Here is a 19,952-nt window from a genome sequence, read left to right as displayed (position 1 = left end):
CAGCAGCTTGGTGGTTTCAAACGCTCCTGTTGCATCTGACTTCAGGTTTTTTGGAGCTGAAGTACAGTTTCCTCTTAGATGTGAGAAGCCCTTGCATGTTTTTCTCCTGATGGGGAGGTAATTTCTTCCTGCAAACCCCTTTCTGGAGGCATCCAGCCAGGATGAACTGAGCAGCCATGCAGGCCGGGTTGGGCAGCATGCCACCAAAGATGAACATGGTGTCCAAGACCCTGTGCTTAGTTCCTTGCAAATAAAGGGTTCCCCTAAAGTTGGAAGAGGATGAGAGGGGATGAGAAGGAGCTGGAGGGGATGAGAAGATCACCCCAAAGCAGAGGGATGACACCAAGAACTAAACATTTCTTCCTTGGGACCGCATTCAATCAGCGGGATGGTGTGAGACAGAGCAGCAGCTCACTCCTAGGTGAGCAGCTGTGACTCCACATGTGCTCAGAGATAACTCTGCAATGGTGTAATTCCACCTGTGACTGGAAAGGACTAAAATTCCCACTTGTGTTTGTTCTGATGGCAAAGCAGCACAAAATGCCTGCATATATGGCGTGACACCATGGAAATATGCCAAGTTTAATACCAGAGTGTTACACTGTCCCAAGGCAGGTGCCACAAGCACTAAGAACAGTTCCCCTCGGGATCCAGCAGAGAGTATGTGCAAGCCTACCTTTGCCAGACGTTCCTTCTTGTCCCACCAGTCATCAAATGCCCGAAACGCTACCACTTCAACCATCTTCCGGTTCAGGTCCCTTTTCATGATAGCCTTTAGTTCCTTCACTATGACCAAGAGGACTCCATCCACAGTGGCTTTGTGGGGATCTTCCTTCTTCGGCTCATAACCCGGTGGTGGAACCGAAGGGTCAAACTTGGGCAGCGGTGGCCACTGCTGACCACGACCAAGAGCTGCTCCCATAGAGAAAGGGCGGTAGGGTGGAAGGTTCACAAACTGCATCCGACCCGTCATGAAAGGCGGATACTGGTATGTGTTCTGTGCCTGCATCATGCGGCTCAGCATCTGAGTTTGCATCTGGAAGGACATTGGCATGCCACCCCACTGGTTCCCCAAGACACTTATCATATCCACTTGCATGACAGGGAACATGCCAGGATGGAACGGAGGAAGCGGAGGCAAGATATGAGGTGGAGGGACCCCAGGAGGGGCAGGGAGTGGTGGGGGGGGGACAGTGACAGCAGGGTGAGTAGGTGGAGGTGGTGGAGGCAGCGGCGGAGGCATCGGGAAGCCTGGCTGTGGAGGTGGTGGAGGAGGAGGAGGAAGAGGAGGGAATCCTGGTGGTGGCATGGGAGGAATCGATGGGGCCATCACGCCTGTGTTGCTGACAGAGGAGTTCACCACAATGGTTTTGGCACATTCTGCACTGGTGATGGGTGCAGGGTTGGTCTCATCGTCAGAGATCTCCATGTCCTCCCCTGAAGAATGCTGACCCTGCGGCAAAAAAGGAGAGAAAAGGTGAGGAGCACATTCCTTTTACATGGAATATCACAGCGCCCGCTGCTTCAAACAAAAGCTAAGTTTCACACACACTTTAATTGGGAATGGAGAAAAGCAAGCGATGCTCTGAAAAGAAAGGGCCCACTGAGCAGCTGGTGCCTATTGAAGCCTTTCTCTTCTATGTCAGACCTCAGAAAGCAGAGAGGTAAAAGCTTTCCAAAAGAGCATCAATACCAACTGAACAAAACCCTGAGCTCCAATGGAATAGGAGGAATTCCCCCCCTGCTCAGCAAAATAAACACAATTCAAACATCTTTCACTGCAAGATTCATTAGCTCTTATTTGCACCCAATACTGACAACGTGCATTCCACCAAGAATTTTTATTCCCTGGTTTTCACCATGCTCAAATTACCCTGTTTTTTTTAATTATAATTCCTGGCTCATTTGCTGTCAACTCTTAACCTCTAATTGTGGGAAGACAACACTTCCACGTGGTTGCTGCTGCAAGCTGTCTTGACTAGACCACAGCAATTCACATGGGGAAAAGAGAACCCTACGTCTCCTTAAATTACCTTTAAGCATCAGTCATAAATACTGGGATTCAAAGACACAGCATATACCATGGTTTTGGGCAAAATGAATACTTTACTAGCAACAAGAAGTAGAGTTATATAAAACGCTGGAACAACGTCCTACCTCCGCTATCAAAGGGATGGAAAATGGATTACAACAGAAGGTGCCTGCCTGTTCTGAAGTCTCAAAGCTGCCTGATTAGGTCTTGTCCAACAGAAAAGCCCCATCCTCAACAGCAAATGGTCACACCTGCATGCTACGTCCTACAGGCACTTCAGTCCTGAAGGTGTCTCCAGCACAACGAAACCACACATATGACTGTCACATCCCTCAGGTATCGTGAAAACAAATCCCGATAAGAAATACAGCAACCAAATACTGCTGGAAGACATATCCATCACACTGACAGTTTATCTAGGAAACACGAATGGGACTGACCCTTTACTAGTGGGATGTCAGCAAACACAGGACAGGGTCAAAACAACCGCCTCCAAAACTATTTCTCCCATTCTTCCTTTTGTTCCATCACTCTTGTGACAGCAAACACTCCTCAGCTATTTTCAGGACTGAAGAGCAGCATTCACCACAACAGTGCCTCCCAGGCTCTCTATAAGCATGGCTGGTTTGCCTCCTTTGAAAGATTTACCAAGCACCTCCTTCCTCACAACAGCTTCGCACAACAAACCCAGACAAACAGTTTGGATGTTGCCATCAGCTGATCTAAAGGAGAATCCCTACATTCACCAGCACAGACCAGAGCACAGCAGTGATGCTCTACCTCCACCGGAGCTCTTCTGCCTGCCCTGCATGCTGCAGGCTCCAGCCCAGCTGAGGCAGTAAGAAGAGATCGCAGTCAAATGGTCTTTTAAGTACTTCTCTGCATCTCAACCCTAGCAAGAGTTCTGGATCCTGCTGGCTGTTTTCAGCCAAATTTGACTCAAGATCCCCAGGTTGTTTATTTCTTCCACGTTTTGTGCCAGCAGGTGCCTCTTCTGTCTGCCCTCCTACTAGTCTCCCCAGTCTGAAAGAAAAGAGCGACAGAGCTCAGCCTTTATCAGACACCGGAGAACCTGCACTGGAGAGAGCTGTTGGGAAGAAGCAAGCTTTGTTGGCTTTAAAGCTGCTGTGATATTATTTGTAACCGGTGTACCTTGCATGGGATAAGGGAACAAAAGCAAGAGCAGATGAGCTGACAACTCTAAACTGTAGCTGTACGAAGCTGAGTATCCCAATCAAACCAAATGCTTCACGTTTAAGCAAAGGTCATCTCTGCTACAGCAGCTACCACCAGAGAGCAGGCTGAGCACAACACTTGGAACAGCAGCTTTGCAAATCCTCTTGTCCTAGCACCTCCCCTCGCCCTGGCTTCCCCGCATTCTTCTGCTGCAGCATGAACCCACCGGCTCATGCACTGCATGGGTCACCTCCAAAAAGCCACCCATGGTTTTAGGGGTCTGAACATGTCCAACCCCTCAGGAGACCACTGTGTAACCATCTGCAGAAGGGCAGAAAGCACAAGCCTGGCAAACCCTGCAGCAAGAGCTAGGAGTAACGGAGACAGGACTTGCATCTGTGCGTGCAGGGAGGTATTCCAAGAGCTGTTCTGAAACCCCTCAAATGAACAGCTAAAAAAAGAGAAGTCGAAATAATAACCCACTGCACTTGACTCTTTCCAAAGCTGAACTGTATCATCTCCTCCTTGAGCTGTACACATCTGGCTGAGGTTTCTAAGCAGGTCTCACCCCCTGCATCCTCTCCCCAGCTGCTCTATTGCAGTCACGTTCCACGCTGATGATGCTGGGGAATGAGAGGACATTCTACAGTTTCAACTGCTGCAGCTCCAGTGAGCGGAGCAAAGGAAGAGCAAAGATGGGGACTGTGGCAGGTGCAAACAAGTTTCCTGTGGAACAAACGCCGTTTTTCAGTCAGTGAACACAAAAGGCACTGTTAAATGCACTGGTTCCAATTGCAAAAGCTGGATGATGCTAAAGGTCAGCATTAGATAGGAAGCCACAACTATTTAGGCTACCAAAGATAGGCAAAATCAGCTTCACACTCGCATTCACCTCATCTTATGGGGTATAGAGGAAAGTCACCCCATGAAGCCTCATTGGTGCACCAACACTAGGCAGTATGACGGGGAGCTCCAAGCCACAAATCCTTCCCAATCCCCAGTTCTCCCTGCAGGATTCTCCCCTCCTGCAGCACCACCAGCCCAGAGCAGCCCATCTCAGAAAGTGCTGCTGCAGGAGACCTGCATGCTCCTGCCTATCACCCAGAGCCCACTCCCATCCACACCAGCCCTTTGCTCAGTCTCAATACCAAAGAATCCTGCCTGACAAATAATGTTGGTTTTCCCTCTTGAAGGAAAGATCAGCTGGAAAAAGCCAATCCTGAAACTGCAGAGAGGTGGCAGGACAAGCTGGAGTCCATGCTGTAGTGCACGGCATGCTTTTTTCCTGCATACATGTATTTATAAGTTGCATATATTTGCATACATAGTTGCATATATACTGCCCATCCCTGTCAGTGCCCAAAGCCAGGTTGGACACAGGGGGTTGGAGCAAGCTGCTCTAGTGGAAGGTGTCCCTGCCCATGGCAGGGGTTGGAACTGGATGAGCTTTAAGGTCCCTTCCAACCCAAACCAGCCTGTGATTTATGATTTATTTTTACTTAAGGTGAAATAAGAACTGCTAAAGCACTAAGGAGCATCATTCACATATGAAAGATTATTTTAATTTCTTTTGGCGCTCAGATGTGTCTCCAGGAAGCAACAACAGATTCTCTGCTTCCTATAATATCGGGCTGACAACTCACCTGTACTTTTACAGTGAACAGCCTGTGCTCCAGTTTTATCCCGAGCAAGATGGAAAGGGAAAGAGATGAAGCAGCAGGGAGAAACAGATCAAAAAGGCAAGGGGGTTGAGAAAAGAATAGCCAAGGTTAGGAAAGAGGTCAAACTAAAAGAAGATGGTCTAAAAGGGAGTCTTTAAAGAAAGTTAAGAGGAATGAATATTTAAAGTGGATGAGCAGTTACAGGAAAGCCATATCTAAGGCAAGGGGAAACATGGGCACCAACTGAGTGAAAGGGATCAAGGTACAGAAGGAAAAACCAGGGGGAGACATCAAAAGATCTTCTGTTATATGGATTTCTTTTCATTCACCTTTCTGAACCTGGATTTACTGCGGTTGCTACCAAATACCTCTCAGGGTAAAACTGAAAAGTAGCTACACTGTCCTCCCAAAGAAACTGCCTTCTAGCTGGTCTCCCTCTTTGCTCATGCAAGGGGAAAAAAGTGGGCTGATGTAAGGCACTGTTATGAGGCTGTCATTGGGCTGTATGCACTGTTATGAGGATGTCATTGCCATCACTATCAAAAAACCTGTGTCGATCAGACCTGGAGTTCACTCACCTGCTTTGAGGGCACCCAGTACAACACCTCCAGAAAACCTCCCTTCAGCCCACTGAGAGAAAAGCCATTTCCAACTAAATTAATCTGTGCTGCCATCTTTACTTTGCATTAATTAAATCAGGAGTTAGCAAAACAGGTATTTAATTTTATGCATGACACATTTTTCCAAAGGTGTTTTAATGATGCAGATTTGTTGGGAGAGATTCACATCAGTGTAACTGGTTATAAATGGCCTCATTCACTGTTCACCCAAAATGCTAAATGCCACCTTTAATACTGGTACAGTGCATTTTAGCACAGGCAGATCCTCTTAAGTGAAGGGAACATCCCAAAATCTCACTCCTGCATCAGCCTGAATAATGACAGGGTAGAGAGCCACTGAATGCAGGGTATCGGTCTAATCTCAGAGCAATACCCAGCATTTAGCAAGCAAATGTTCATACCTGCAGAAAAAAGAAACTACATCCTAATATCTGCATGCAGAACTGGCAGTTTCCAGATGTGAAGAGGCTGTTCCCAGAGGAGCAGTGACACTGCGGCAGCAGTTGGGAGCTTCATCGTAGGTGCTGTTCAGTACCCTTCCTACGTGCAGAGGAACTTCACATGCTTTCATTTCCTTTTAAAAAGGCCATCTGAGAAAGAATTCACTCAGAATTTCAGAATGCATTTTGAATACCATCAGCTTACAGCTCATTTCACTTAAATATTCTGCTGGGTACCACATTACTTATATTTGAGGTTGAGAACTTCTATCACTGAACATAGCAACTGCTCTGACACAGCCTGGCTGAGCTCTGGTGCATCAAAATAATGACATGCAGGATCAATGGCATTCAGCACAATGCAAGGTCATTAGCTGTAATGAAGTGAAGCATCCCATGCTTGCAAGAAGTAGCTAACCTTTCAGCCTGCTGCAACTTGCACTCACAGAAAGGAAACAACAAAAGAATTCACTCTTTAAGCCCTAAACCTTAAAAAACTCCATACTGAAACACGGAAAAGCTTTGCCATTTAAAATGTTAAGAAGCAGCTTTTCCATAAAGCCGGAACTAAAATCAGAAGTGACTGTCAGACAAAACCTGGTCAAACAGCCATCAATTGGGTTTGGATTAAGTCCACCCACGTCTAAAAATTCCACAAGTGAACAAGTTTCACCTTTTATCCTTACAAAGAGGTAGGGAAAGAAAAGCCTTCAGAGGCAAGGGGAAGAGGACAACTGACCCAACAGCTGCACAACACACTACAGAGGGTCGAGAACAGACTTGAGGTCCCTTCAACTTCCCTGGCTCTGGCTGCCTCTCCTCGCCATGCTCTGTGTTTGACAAGGGAAATGGCCCCAGAACGATGTGCTGTGATCCCAGGGTGAAAAGAGCCCAAGCTCTCTAACACACACCTCTCTCTTCGCAGACCTCTTCTACAGAGCACATTAAAAAGAACGAGATGTTTCAAACCTGCCGCATTTCTTACACCTTGCAGAACAGACAGGGATCCTGAGGATGCCAACCAGCCACCTGCAATTCTTCCTCAGTGACATGATTTCAACTAAAAACTCCTTAAAAAAAACACAAACCCTTTCAAATTATGGCCACAAAATCCCACCATTTGCTTCACTAAGAGCAAATACCTCTTGCTGTCCCAAAATCTACAGCAAGGGCTTCAGAGAGTACTATTTTGCTCATTTTTAAATCTGCTTTTAGCTGGAGAAGAGCTTCCAGGTTCCATAGCAAAGCATGTAAAGAGCAGCCGTGTGTCCGAACTGCCTCTGCTTGCTGGGAGGGCAACACTCAGGCAGGATGACATGGCAGAGAGACCGTGCTAAGCATCCACACCTCCCGGTGTCAGGCATGAACAAAGCAGACTCAGCACCATATTTACAATACATACAAATATTTTCACTTTGCTATAATTATAGCTTTCTCTCTGAATGAACACACACACAAGGGTGGGACTTTGCTGGTGTGGCAGAAGTGGAGTATGAGAGGGCAGAGCATAGGTGGTTTGCCAGCAGTTTAGCTACAGCAGCAGATAAACCACACACAGAACAAATCACTGCCTGCACCTTCCCAGGTGAGCTCTCAAGCCTGTTCAGATAACTGTGCCATCACCAGTGCCCATGGTGGCCAGAACACCACCACTGCTGCCTGGATCTATGCTGACGTTTACTGCCTCCCCCCGGACACCCTTGAGGTTAGTCACACCTTTCCAAATCCTCTGGGCAGCAAGGGAGCATCCCATCATCCTGCCACTGTCAGGGCACACAACTGCAATCACAGCAGCTTTTAACTGGGATAAAGACAGCTTTCAGGTGTATCTGCACTGTAATAAAATGCACAGCTCACTGCCAGTAACAGGCAAATGGAAAGATTAACATATTACAAATCAGTGATTATAAGTATCTTCAGCAACATGTATTTCTATCTCAAGAACAGAAGACTGCAAGATTGTTTAATATAGCTCTATATTTATACAGCACTTTGCAAACCTAATTCGCAGGCAAAGGTTGCAAACAAAGCAGAGCAGAACACAGATACAACAGCACAACAGATCCACCCGTGTTCCTCAAAAAGGGACACCAAAAAGGCTGCAATGGAGCAGGGATTTCTCACAAGAGAGGAATTACTTGGGTGGTTTGGTTTCTTTATTATCAACTGCTGAAGTATCTCTCACTGCTTGAAAAAGAGAATTCAAGCTCTGTAAGATGACAGTACCCTATCTGACACATACACTGTCAGCCCAGCTTGTGTTTTGGTCTGGTACTTATTTGCAGCACTTCTTTGGCACAAACAATTCTCTCCACACCTACAGGGCTGCACAACAAGTAGAACAAGTGCAAATAATATTCAAGTGCTCACTGTAAACATACAGCACTGCAAACACCAGCCTAACTTATGCCACTTTCTTCTTTTCTTCTAATGCCAACTTTTAAGTTGATACCTCAAACCACAGGAGGAGAGAGGAAGAATTCCCCATCAGTCTCAGGACAGGGGTGAGGAAATCCCATCACTGTGCATGTGTCTCACAATGTGCTCCCTAATTAGATGGTCCTGCACATGGGGAGATGCCACAAGTTGAGATCTAGAAGGATGTGAGGAGGAGCTCACCTGGGCTTTCAGTGCACAGCAGCATGGGTTCTTGAGAGAGGGAAGTTTACAAAGGGAAAAGGTCTCTACACTCTCTTGCAGTGCTTCCTGGCACTAGAAACACTGTGTTTTAAGGACAGCAGGAGAGCTGGAAGGTTGCCCAATGGTCCAAGCCATCATTAGAAAATCTAGTGAATCAAGATGACAAAATGAGCTAAAATGACTCCTTCACAATGGGCAGAAGTACTAAAGACAGCAACCCAGGCTCCTGCAAATTTACACCGCCAAGTTCCTGAAGCCCCTCATATGCATCAAGTTAAAAACTTCTTTTATTTAGCAAGCAACTCAGGGAAGAACAACTAAGTAAAGCAAAGAGGACAGAGATGGGAAGCAAATGCAGTGCAACAGTGGTCCAAGGTAACCAGATCTTCACTGATCCAGACACAAGACAATGTGAGAAATGTGATCACAGGGGGAAAAGACTCAACCAGTATTCAGTACTTTCAAAAATCCATTCTCTTGGCAAAAACGCACACACTTCAGTTTTCAACGTGATTTTCAAGAGCCCACTGCACAAGCTTCCTAGGACAGCAAGCCTCACATCCCTAAAGCAAGCCAGTGGGAAAATAACTGCCAGTTTTGCCTCAGCACAAAGCCTGAAGAGATGAAGTAGCAAAGAGGGCAATAACATGCTGAGGGGTTTGCTCTGTTTGTTAGCAAGTGCACTACCTTCCACAAAAGGGGTGGTTTCGTTCAGATCTTTCTCCCTTCCAAAAGAGAAAAGAGGCTCTGAACTGCAAGCTTCCAGGCAAGATCACTGAAAAAGAGATACCTGGAGAAGCCAGACATCGCCCTTGGGCTACCTGCCTGTACAAGAAACTGTGGTGTCTGCAGGGACAGCTCTAGGAAGAGTGCAGGCTCACCTAACATCCTTTGGGTCCATGTACATCAGTGCTGAAACTGGAAACTTCCAGAGCCCCCCAACTGCACAGGTTTGAGCAGAGATAAACGTGAATATACAACTGGGCAGATCATAAAGTACAGCAAGAGTAAGAGACGGGGACTCAGTGGCCCCCATCCTGAGTTCGGGGTTGCCTGGGCAGCCTGTGCATGCCCCGATGTGAAGCTGGCCTGGACAGTCACCCCTTCTGCATTATGTGAACAAATCTGAAATGGCAGGATGAATGTGTGCCAATTCAGGGGCTGCCTCATGCGGACACAGTGGTTCTCATTACATATGAAACACCCTAAAATTGGATTTACCATCTCATGGAACCATGGCCTTTTCCCTCAAGTCTTAAGTAGATCTCATTAAGGGAGAAAAAAAAAGTTTTTTTTTATGGGGGGGAGGAGGAGGTAGGGAAAAGGAAGGAGGAAAAGAGAAGGGTGTTAACATTGGAGAGACATGTAACAAGACAGGATCTTTCCACAGGAATGGTTGTTCTGGTTTCCCTGTATTAGATGGGGGAAGGGATAGCTGAAGAGCTATTTGCAATCGAACTTCAAAGACTTTAGTCGGCTGGGAAGCTAAGTCATGCATAAAAGGATGGTAGAGTGGCAAGAAAATACCCCCTACAGATAAATTAGTCAGGGAATGTTCTTTGCTTCTCCCAAAGACTTTCATACAGCCAGACCAGCTTTACCCAGGTAAAGCCCTTTTCAGACACCAGGTTCAGTGATGCAGAGTACTGGGAACAAACCAGCCAAATCCAACAGAAGAACTGAACAGCCTCTCTGAAAAAAGAGAAAGGCAGCAATAAGCATGCAATGGGCTTCTCTGTCATGTTCTGCCATCTCGGCTATTATCAGTAGGTTTTATTCTAAGGTCTGTCCACACACAAAAGATGCAGAGCTTGAGGCAGTTTCTCCCTCCCTAAAGATGCAAAGAAAAGCCAGGAATTTAGCAGAAATCACACCGCATATGGAGAACTCATTTCCCAATGACTCTGCTGTTTTGTTCTTTGTGCTGGTGTGCAGAAATGCACCCACGTTTCTAGAAAGAAGGTATTTTACAATCAGAGATAAAGGGAATTGGCAACATTAGATCAGAGTCCACCTATAAGTAAAACATAAAGGTGCAATAACTGTCTGTGCAGAGTACACAGACACCTTATAGCTCAGTGCCAGGCAGGAGCTCATATGCCATCCCCTGAGCTTACCCTTCTACTTAAACCTTAGGTCAAACGGAGCCATGAATTCAGATCTTGCTACCAGTAGGGTGATAAGAAAGCAGATAAACTTAGAAAACAGTCTAGCCTCCCAACTGGTATCAGCCTACTGAAGAACAGGCTGTACACATACTGTATTTAAACAAGTTCTAATCAGCAGAACTAGGCCAGTTTGATATTCTTCTCCTTTTACACACTACTACTACACCCTGGAGCATCTGAAATCACATGGCTGACAGTTACGGCAGCATTTTCAGCACTCTGATCAGTGTCCTCTGCATTTCCAGTGTTAGTAGCAACAGCAGTTTCATTTGCAGGACCTGGATGTCCACAATGCAACCTGAGCAACACTGAGTCTCCTCAGAAGGGACAGTGGAAATAAAGGAGCTGAGGTCTTGAAGGACAACGGGCACAAGTTAAAAAAAAAAAGAGCTTTTTGTCAGATGATTCATCAGTATCATCTTTTAATGCTCTTCTGCTCGCTGCCGTCTGCTCTCAGACCCAGGTATCATTAGTATATCCTGAGGCAGCAGCTCAGACACTTGCTTTCCTTCTCAAGAGGCATCACAAATGACGAACCTGGCTTCTTCCTCCTCTCTCCCACAGTTTGAGCTATTCTTGCCCTGAATTTCTAGGATGCAGATCTAGGATCTAGTCCTGATCCATTCACGCAACCAGGGAGCAAAGAGGTGCAACTGGTTTTAGCACCTGCAAGAAAACCCACAGCTGATTGAGGTAGCCCAGAAAAGCCCCTTCCAGACAAATACAAGCTTTACTTCCCCAAAAAGTGTGGAACAAGCAAGGGGAAAGGGTTGAAGTCCTGATTTTCATGTGACCCTTTCCCTCTCCTGAAGGCTTTTGCTGAGACTTCATGAGCCCTCCACTGCTGGCCTGAGATGTTACACAGACTTAGCACTACTCTCCTCCCAGCAGCTCTCTCCTATCCCAGTACCAATTATTTAAGAACTAAGGAAGCACATGAAAGGGAACATGCTGTTAATAAAGTCTTTAGGATCTCATTATCATCTTTTGCCTGCAGTCACAGTGGCAACACAGTATGGTTTCAAATCAAGAGAACTTGTGGCCTTCTGTTCTGGAGACAGCCACTGCCATCATCCCAAGACGGGACAACAGACATCTGCTGTGTTTCTGAAATTCCCAGCAAAACTGCTGCAGAGAAGCCTGCTCAGCCAGTCCACCCGATCCTCACAAAAAGCATCTAACCACTTTGCATAAAGCCCCTACTGCAGGTGGTGCAAGGGAGGTGCTGGGAGGCAGCAGCAGAGAATGACCCTGAGGAATTAGACGCTCGCAAGACAAAAAATTCCCTTTAACTGGCTGTGGCTGGAGCAGGAGCCCTTTGCAGCAGTGACCACAAATGATGATGGGCACCCTAATGAGCTTAGCAAGCTCCACTCATTTTCTGAGAATTACAACACAAGCTGGCAAGTCCTTCCCAGTAAAGGATGCATTAAAACCCAACTAGACCACAGGAGACGCTTCACTCCAAGGAACCTATTTCAAGCAGCTATAGAGGCTCAGTAGAGATGTTCTTCCTCAAAAGTAAGGGTGAGGCCAGCAAGAAACAGTTCCCCTTTGGTAACACTTCTCTTAACAGACCTCTCTGGAGGCAATTTGAATTTTTCACTGCTTTATTTCCTGCTTAGATTTTCCTTCTCTTGCTGTACTCTGATCTAACTAAGTGCAGTCAGAGAGGAGAGAATCAGCCACATCAGCTGAAGTATCTAAAGTATTCATTAAAAGTCTTCCTCATTCTAAGACAAAGCCTGAAGCAATATCCAGCCAGTAATACCTTCAGGTTAACCCTCTCCAAAACCTGCACAGTGAGGGGAAGGCAACTTTTCCCCCATACCTCTGCTCTCAGGTGACAGAAACATAACCCATGTGCCCATCAAGTGTTGACTGATCCCTTAACAAAAAACAATCTCTGTCCAGGACATGACATTTCTCATGGCCTTTTAGAAGACACAAAACCTCTGCTATTAAACTATCCCCATGATATGCAAAATAACCACAACTGTTCTAAATTACCAGAGTGGAAATACCCACAGCTGGGCTGCACTCCCACTGCCATTTGTGCAGGCACAGAATATTCAGAACAGAGACAAGAGGTAAAACATGCTGATTTCCCCACCTGTCTCCTCATTAGCAAGCAGGAGGTCTAAAACAAACACATGGCAACTCTTCTCACCTAAAGCAAACTTGAACTGTATGCCTCATTGCCACAGGATACTGCAAAGACTCAGAAGTGCAGATGGGTTTAGAAATGGATTAGGTATTTGTGGAAGACATGTTCACCAGCAACTACTGAAACAAGATCATGTCCTAATCTGCTGGTCATGAGCAACAAAGGGACCCCAGGGGAGCAGCCCTGCTGCTGCTGGGGATTTTTTGCATGGCACAAACTGCTCTGGCCTCCCACTCAAGGTCTTTTGGAAACCTAGAGGAAATAACCCCCCCACCACACACAACTAAGGTAAAGACATGCCTTTTCCCTGCTTACTCAAGAGTTGGTCCAAAGTCTCTGTTCTCTCTTGCAGCAAAGCTATAATCAAGCTCTCCCACAGATGGCTGCTCAAGGGGAAGGGCTGCCTGCACATGGGCAGAGCCATCCAGCCACAGCCAGTCCTGGGTGCTCCACTCCTCACATGAGCCACCTCAGCCTTCAGACTCTTTCAGGCCTCCCCATGTTGGTGACACCTACTTTACTCAAAACACTTGCTTTAAAAAGCTTTGCTAAAATGATCAAGATGAGTGCAAAGCCCTGCAGAAGCACACAGTAGTACAGCATCCTTACTGCCCATACTTGACCAGACATACCTGAACCACTCTCAGTCACACAGTTCATACTTTTAACTTTTAAAGCAGCTTTTCCATTAGATTGGCTCATTAGTTTGAAGTTACACATTGAACTCATGAAAAGACAGGTTACTCACATGAAGAGCTATGTGAAACAGCTGTGAGAAAGGCACAGGAACAGCAGAATGTGGCTATGTGCTCACACATGCAGGTGACAAGCTGGAAGGCAATGGACATCTTTTGGTTTTTAGCAGTTGTGCAGGAGCAGCTGGCTTGGTGGTTTGCAAGCCTTAGTTTTTTACTTACAGCTTACCCTCAGCACCTTTTGAAGCACCAGAGCTGCATGGTACTTCTTATTCCACATACCACAATGAATACATCTCACTGGATATGATGCTTGTACCTCACTAGAACAGTTACACTGAGCAATACTCTAAATACCAGAGTTCAGTTAAAACAGTAAAAGTACTGCAAAACCTGAGTCATAACAAGGGTCCAACATCCATCCTTCTTATGTTTAGCCCCAGCATCTGGTCCTCACACAATCTCCATCCCAACTCAGAACTCCAAGAACTGCTATGAGCTGCCCTTCTGATTTTTTTCAAAGGCATGGTGCTGTCTAGAGCTCACGTTTGCTTTAGTTTGGACACTGAAAGCAGATACAGACACACCCTTTCAGAGCAGGCAGAGACCATGTGGAAGGTGCAACAACCACACAGTGGGTGCAAACCCACCTCCACAGTTAGGCATGTCTCCCTGTCTGTTCCCCCCCCCCCCATGACCGCACAGCAATACACAGCCAGCTCAGCTGGGCTGAAGAAGCCAACCAGGGTCCCCCTGCAAGCCCTGTGCAGCCACAGCAGCCGTGCCAAAAGGCACTTCCCCTCTCTGCAGCCTTGTGCCACAGCCCTTTTGTAGCCCATGTGTCCCAGCAAGAAGCCAAGATAAAGTCATGCAATGAGATTTTCTCAAGTTGAAGCCTGAGCATCCATCCCAGCAAGGGTCACAGCTTACTTCTGGTGCCTCACAGCTGGTGATCCCTTCATGATGCCAGCTTCCAGGGAATTTCAAAGCAAGCCCAGCATGATGTCTCCATCCTCCTCTAGGGCTCTGCTAGGATCAGGCTGCCTTCCCCACCAAACCCACACTGCCTTCCTGCTTCTCACTGACCTGGAATTCACCTCAGTAACTGCTGCTAGCACTTTTTTAGTGTAATTTGGGAGCTACATCCCACCTGACACTGTATTAACAAGCAAATCAATTCATTGAGATTCCCTTGTCAAGAGGCATCCTTTCACATGCATCTCCATGGCATGTATTCAAATAGTAGATTGCCCTTTATATTTTACTGTCATTTGAATAATTTTATGCCGTTCTAAGGATTTCCATATTTTCCAAGTAATTCTTTTCCTGGACAACAGCAAAAGGCTCAGAGCACTGTAGTAACAGTTGCTCACATTTACCTGCATCCTTCTCAAAGACAGAATCTCAATTATCTGCACTGAAAACTCCGCCACATCTGCTGACCAAAATGCCACATTTGGTGACCCCTTAGCAACAAGGACTGGATTGGGAAACTGTTCCCAGAGCTGTGCTCCAACATTAAACCAGCCCCTGCTTCCACCTGAAATACATCTGTTTTGTTTTGTCTAGGACACTCAAGGCACCAGAAATAACAAGCTCCTTTGGGAGAAGCGAAACCTGGAAAGAAGCCACCAACTTCATCAATCCCTCCCCAGGCTCCAGAGGGAATGTCTCCCTGACACGTGCAACACATGTTAATCCTGCACAGTGGGAGGAGGACACACCACTTGGACACTAGCACAAAACTATACTGCTTATTGTGAAACACAGCTCTTTGGGGGAAAAAAAATGGATATAAGAAAGAAGCTCTCACTCCACACCATCCACCAAAGGAGCAGACAACTTATTCCTTAATCAGACCAGTAAAGGGCAGTTTCAATCCCAGGGAAAGCAAAACCCAGGCCTTCCTCCATGTCACCCAACCTGCACCATTCTCAACCCTCTTCTTCCTAAGGCTCTGTGCCACTGCACGCATTGATACAGGGAATTAGGCAGTGGCAAGTCTGAGGACATCCCACCCTGAAAGCACAGGCAAAGCCAGGACCCTGGTAAGACCATCTCTTCTTCTCCTCTTCCTCCCCTCCTCACCATCCTCAGAGCTGTTTTCCCTAATGATCTCCCATATCTATTGCCCAATATGTATAGAGAGAGACTGGGCAAAACACAGGTGGGCTGGTCAAAGGTGTGCAATAAATTCTGCTTAGTAGACAGTTATCAACTCCACATCAATACATACTCCACTAAACACACAGGTTCAGGGCAGCCAGCAAATCCCAATGCCACTAAAAAGTGCCAAGTCAAAATACCCCATTCCCAGGTGAAAATTGGAAGCTCTGCTACAGCTGCCTGACCCTTTTGCAAACCAAACCTCCAAACCATAGGAGCTGCTGCCAGCTTGGAGTTGAAGCAGCAGTTTCATTTCCTCACCGCGCCGTGCCTGCGCAGTGCTCACAGTGCCCTGTATGCAAACAGCGACTGCCGAAGCCCAAGCCGCGAACAACTTCCTTTACTCAAACAGCTCCTGAAGCAACACTTCTGGAACACCCAAAGGAGTGAACCTATTCCAGCCTGGGGAGAAATGAGAAACCCCAATTTGCTCTCTTGCTAGTTTATACACATCTTGACCTCATCAGGCCTGTCTGCACAGCTGGGAACTTGGGAAAGCAGCCACTGGCTTTATTTTAGCACTAAGCAAATGAAACACTGTTGGGGTTTTTTACCATTGAAAGAGCTGGGTTTGTTCAGCCTGGAGAAGAGAAGGCTCCAGGGAGACCATAGAGCAGCTCCAGCGACTAAAGGGGCTACAAGAAACCTGGAGAGGGGCTTTGGACAAGGGCCTGCAGGGACAAGACAAGGGGGGAATGGCTTTAACCTGCCAGAGGGGAGACTGAGATGAGCTCTTAGGCAGAAGCTCTTCCCTGTGAGGGTGCTGAGGCGCTGGCACAGGGTGCCCAGAGAAGCTGTGGCTGCCCCATCCCTGGTAGTGTTCAAGGCCAGGCTGGACGGTGCTAGGAGCAATATGCTCTAGTGGAAGGTGTCTCTGCCCCATGGCAGGGGGTTGGAACTGGATGAGCTGTAAGATCCCTTCCAATAAAAACCAGTCTGAGAGTCTATGATTTTCTTAATACTTTGCTTCTAGGAGCTGAAAAATTCTGAGCAATCTTGTCCTGATGAATGGGCATTTCCAAAAGCAAGCACTGCACTTTCACACTAAATCCTGAGACAGCAGTAACACTGGGTCAAAGGAGCCCTTGTGGGCAGGTACATGATGCGCCGAGTTAACGAACTTACAGGTTTCATTTTGAGTTTTGCCCCATCTTCACTAGGAACAAACACGCACGCAAACCGAAAATTACAATAGAAGATGGGTGGCAAAGTCATGGTGCATATGGAGAAAAAAACCCATTCTACTGATGAACTGTATCTATTTAGAGGACTCCAGGAAAGGCAACAGCCAGCAGAAATTTGAATAAGCGCTCGTCTGTTCGGTGCTCTGTGTCAGACACAGACACATATAGAACACAGCGGCTGCTCCATCTCCTTCAGAATCAGCCCCAGAAATTAATGCTGTGCTGGCGCCTGCCAACACAATATGTTTACAGCAATTATTTTCTCAATATTTCTACTGATTACCTAACACACTGGCACATTTTCTCAGTGTCACAGCACGTTGCAACACACGCTGCTATCCAGTAACTTGTCTGTATCCCCTTGGTCACTTTTCACAACCATCAGATGTGAAATGCAACCAGAATGATAATGGGCTGGAGAAACTGTGAGGGAAATGTGTCACTTCAATGCGTGGCTTCACAGGCTGTATTTAGGACATCTGAACATTCAGTATCATCACTGCTAAAACCTGAGTGTTGAAAAGAATAGGAAGAACTCTGTAACCAGCAAAGGGAAGATGCCCAGGGCTCTTTAACTGCAAATGGTGCAGAGCTCAGACTTGCAAATATTATTCTGCCATAAGCTATATGCTATGGTTAAACACTGTAATTTGGAGCTAAGTTTCTAGTGCAGCAGAGCATCTATAGATTACATAAGCACAAAATAAGCAGTGCTCTGCCTATTAGCAAGCAATGCAATGATACATACCCCCTCCACCAGAACAGAAAATGTACAGAAAGTCACTGGTGGCAAAACAGAGAATGAACTGAGCCAGTGGCAAGGACATAACCAGCAACAGTGATTTATAAAATGGAATGGCAATGTCATTTGTATTAGGTATGCAAAATGTGAAAGCCTCAAAGTCTTGGCCTGCTATGAAAGAGTGAAAGAACCACTCAGCCTCCCAACCACAGCCTGCTTTCTATTTTTTCAGTTACACTCCAGAGCATTTCACCATTTCTAACTCTGTTATCAACTACAGACATGTTCTCTTATTCTACAGAAGCTGTTGGGTATCTAAAAAACCCAAACCATAAACAGTCAAATATTTCTCCATTTACTTTCCCCCCCATTCCCATGAGTAAACACATACAGGGCATCACCACGAACATAAGGTGAATCCTATGTGATTCTGCTCTGAAAAAGTGACTTTAAAAACTGATTCTGGGCTTGTTACCTCTCATGACTTCCTCTACTGAACACATTTGGCTGGCCAAGCCCTCTGCTCTGCTGACCACCAGCTCTGCAAGCACTCTAAGAATCAAACTATAGCCAAATACAGCAAGTCAAAAGTGAAAACACAACTTAGGAAACAGAGACTTCTCTGCTTCATATAAATTTGTGTAGAGGCAGCAGGCTGTCATGTGGAAAATGGATCAGATGTTCAAGAAAGCAGTCCCTGCCTGTGGTCTTCTAGTGCTAGCTCTGAAATAAAGGTAAAATACTGTGTATTTCCACTGCTTCAGGAACCACCACATCCATATCTTGGCCAGGCTATACTGGAACTGACTCTCAGCCCTGAGCACCTCTGGGAGAATGTGGCCCTGCCTCAGCATGCTCCCTCCTCTGGTCACAGAGGCTGAACCCACCTATGAGCTCTTAGAAGGGTCCAGTGTCATGTCATATTAAAATCCCCTTTGAGGGATTTGTGTGCTGCCTTTTTCTCAACTTCAATACTTAAACTCTGCAAGATCCCCTCAAGTCCCTGTGGCTTCTCACTGCTGCTGTGCAGGGGTCAGGGAGAGCAGAACTGAAGCCACAGTTTAAGCAGCTTGCTCTCATTTTCATTTCACAGGTTTAGCGTGGCTGGTGGAACTCACATGTCAAACCACAGCAGTCATCCCAATCTTTGCTGCCTGGGCATTGGCTGGCTGCATTTCTGGAAAGTCATGGTCATAACATACACCTATTTTTTGAGTTTCCATTAGGAACAGGTTCTGTCAGGCATGATGGCATTCACAGGAGCTCAGGAGGCAGGAAAATGTGAAAAAGTGTTTATGAGACTGGGCATAAATCACAACTCTCAGGGTTTTCTCCCCTCTTTCATTAAAAAAAAAACACAGAGCAGCCATTCCCCACATCTACTCCCCCCTCTCCCTCCAGACATGATGAATCCCACTCTAGCTGTAAATTGGATCCCAGGTGTACCCATGTATACTATACATACATAACAGCTACTTATGGGCATAAAGGCTCATGCACAGTTACTGTAGAAACGAAGGTATCACATTTCCTGGCTCTTAAGACTCTACCTTCTCAATCTCAGCATGCATTTACCTTGAGTAAATCACTTCTGCACTCTCCAGCCTAGAAACATCCCTTAGGAGAGTGCGTTTGGGTTCATCTTTAGGAGGCTCCACCTAATCCACTATCAACCAAGAACGTAGGACTGCCTCCAACCCCACACAAGCTAGGGTACAGGAGGAAAGCATCCTTCTGTAGACAGAGACTGATTTGCTCTTGCACAGCACAGCTCCAAGGGGCATCAACCACTCCTGGGGTGACCACTGCAGGTACTGCTGGCAGACACATTCCCCTGGAGCTCCTCTCACTGCCTGGACAGCATCAGGGCACTGCTTTCTCTCCTGACAGCTAAAGGTTGAACTTGGCTCTGGAGGAAAGGGGAATCATTTACCAGCTACTGAAATACAGCCCAGTCTGGATAGGGATGCAGCAGTGTGGAGTGGCAGAAGACACGATGCAGTGTCTTGAAGTGAATGTCATCACATCCTGCTAAGGCTCCAGAGGGACAATGTAAGCACACTTGCACATAAATTTCTTCCAGTTCTGGCCACGACCACACAAGAACCCAAACACACTTCAATGCAAAGTGCAAATTCAGCCCAGATGTAACCTCAGGGACTTCGGCAGAGCCCACTGTGGGGCTGAGCCTGACCCACCTCATCTATGTGTAAGCACAGCTCAGAAATTCCCCCATGGGTAACTGCTGCACGCACACAGCT

The 19,952-nt window shown here is 46.6% G+C and overlaps 1 protein-coding gene across 2 annotated transcripts in view; it reads right to left on the bottom strand.

Annotated features, from left to right (window-relative positions):
- SETD1B (SET domain containing 1B, histone lysine methyltransferase) overlaps positions 1-19,952 on the bottom strand; it is a 48,676-nt gene that overhangs the window by 15,345 nt on the left and 13,379 nt on the right. For both annotated transcript variants that reach the window (XM_057421315.1, XM_057421316.1), the window contains exon 7: positions 677-1,453. In XM_057421315.1, coding sequence (XP_057277298.1) covers positions 677-1,453 — 777 coding nt within the window. The remainder of the gene's footprint in view (positions 1-676; positions 1,454-19,952) is intronic.

Source organism: Pezoporus wallicus, unplaced genomic scaffold (assembly GCF_028554395.1).
Source record: "Pezoporus wallicus isolate ANWC-B61680 ecotype Strahan unplaced genomic scaffold, APGP_CSIRO_Pwel_v1 contig_9584, whole genome shotgun sequence".
Taxonomy (NCBI): Eukaryota; Metazoa; Chordata; class Aves; order Psittaciformes; family Psittacidae; genus Pezoporus; species Pezoporus wallicus.
Note: the sequence above shows the minus strand (reverse complement) of the source record. Positions and strands in the feature narration are given on the sequence as shown.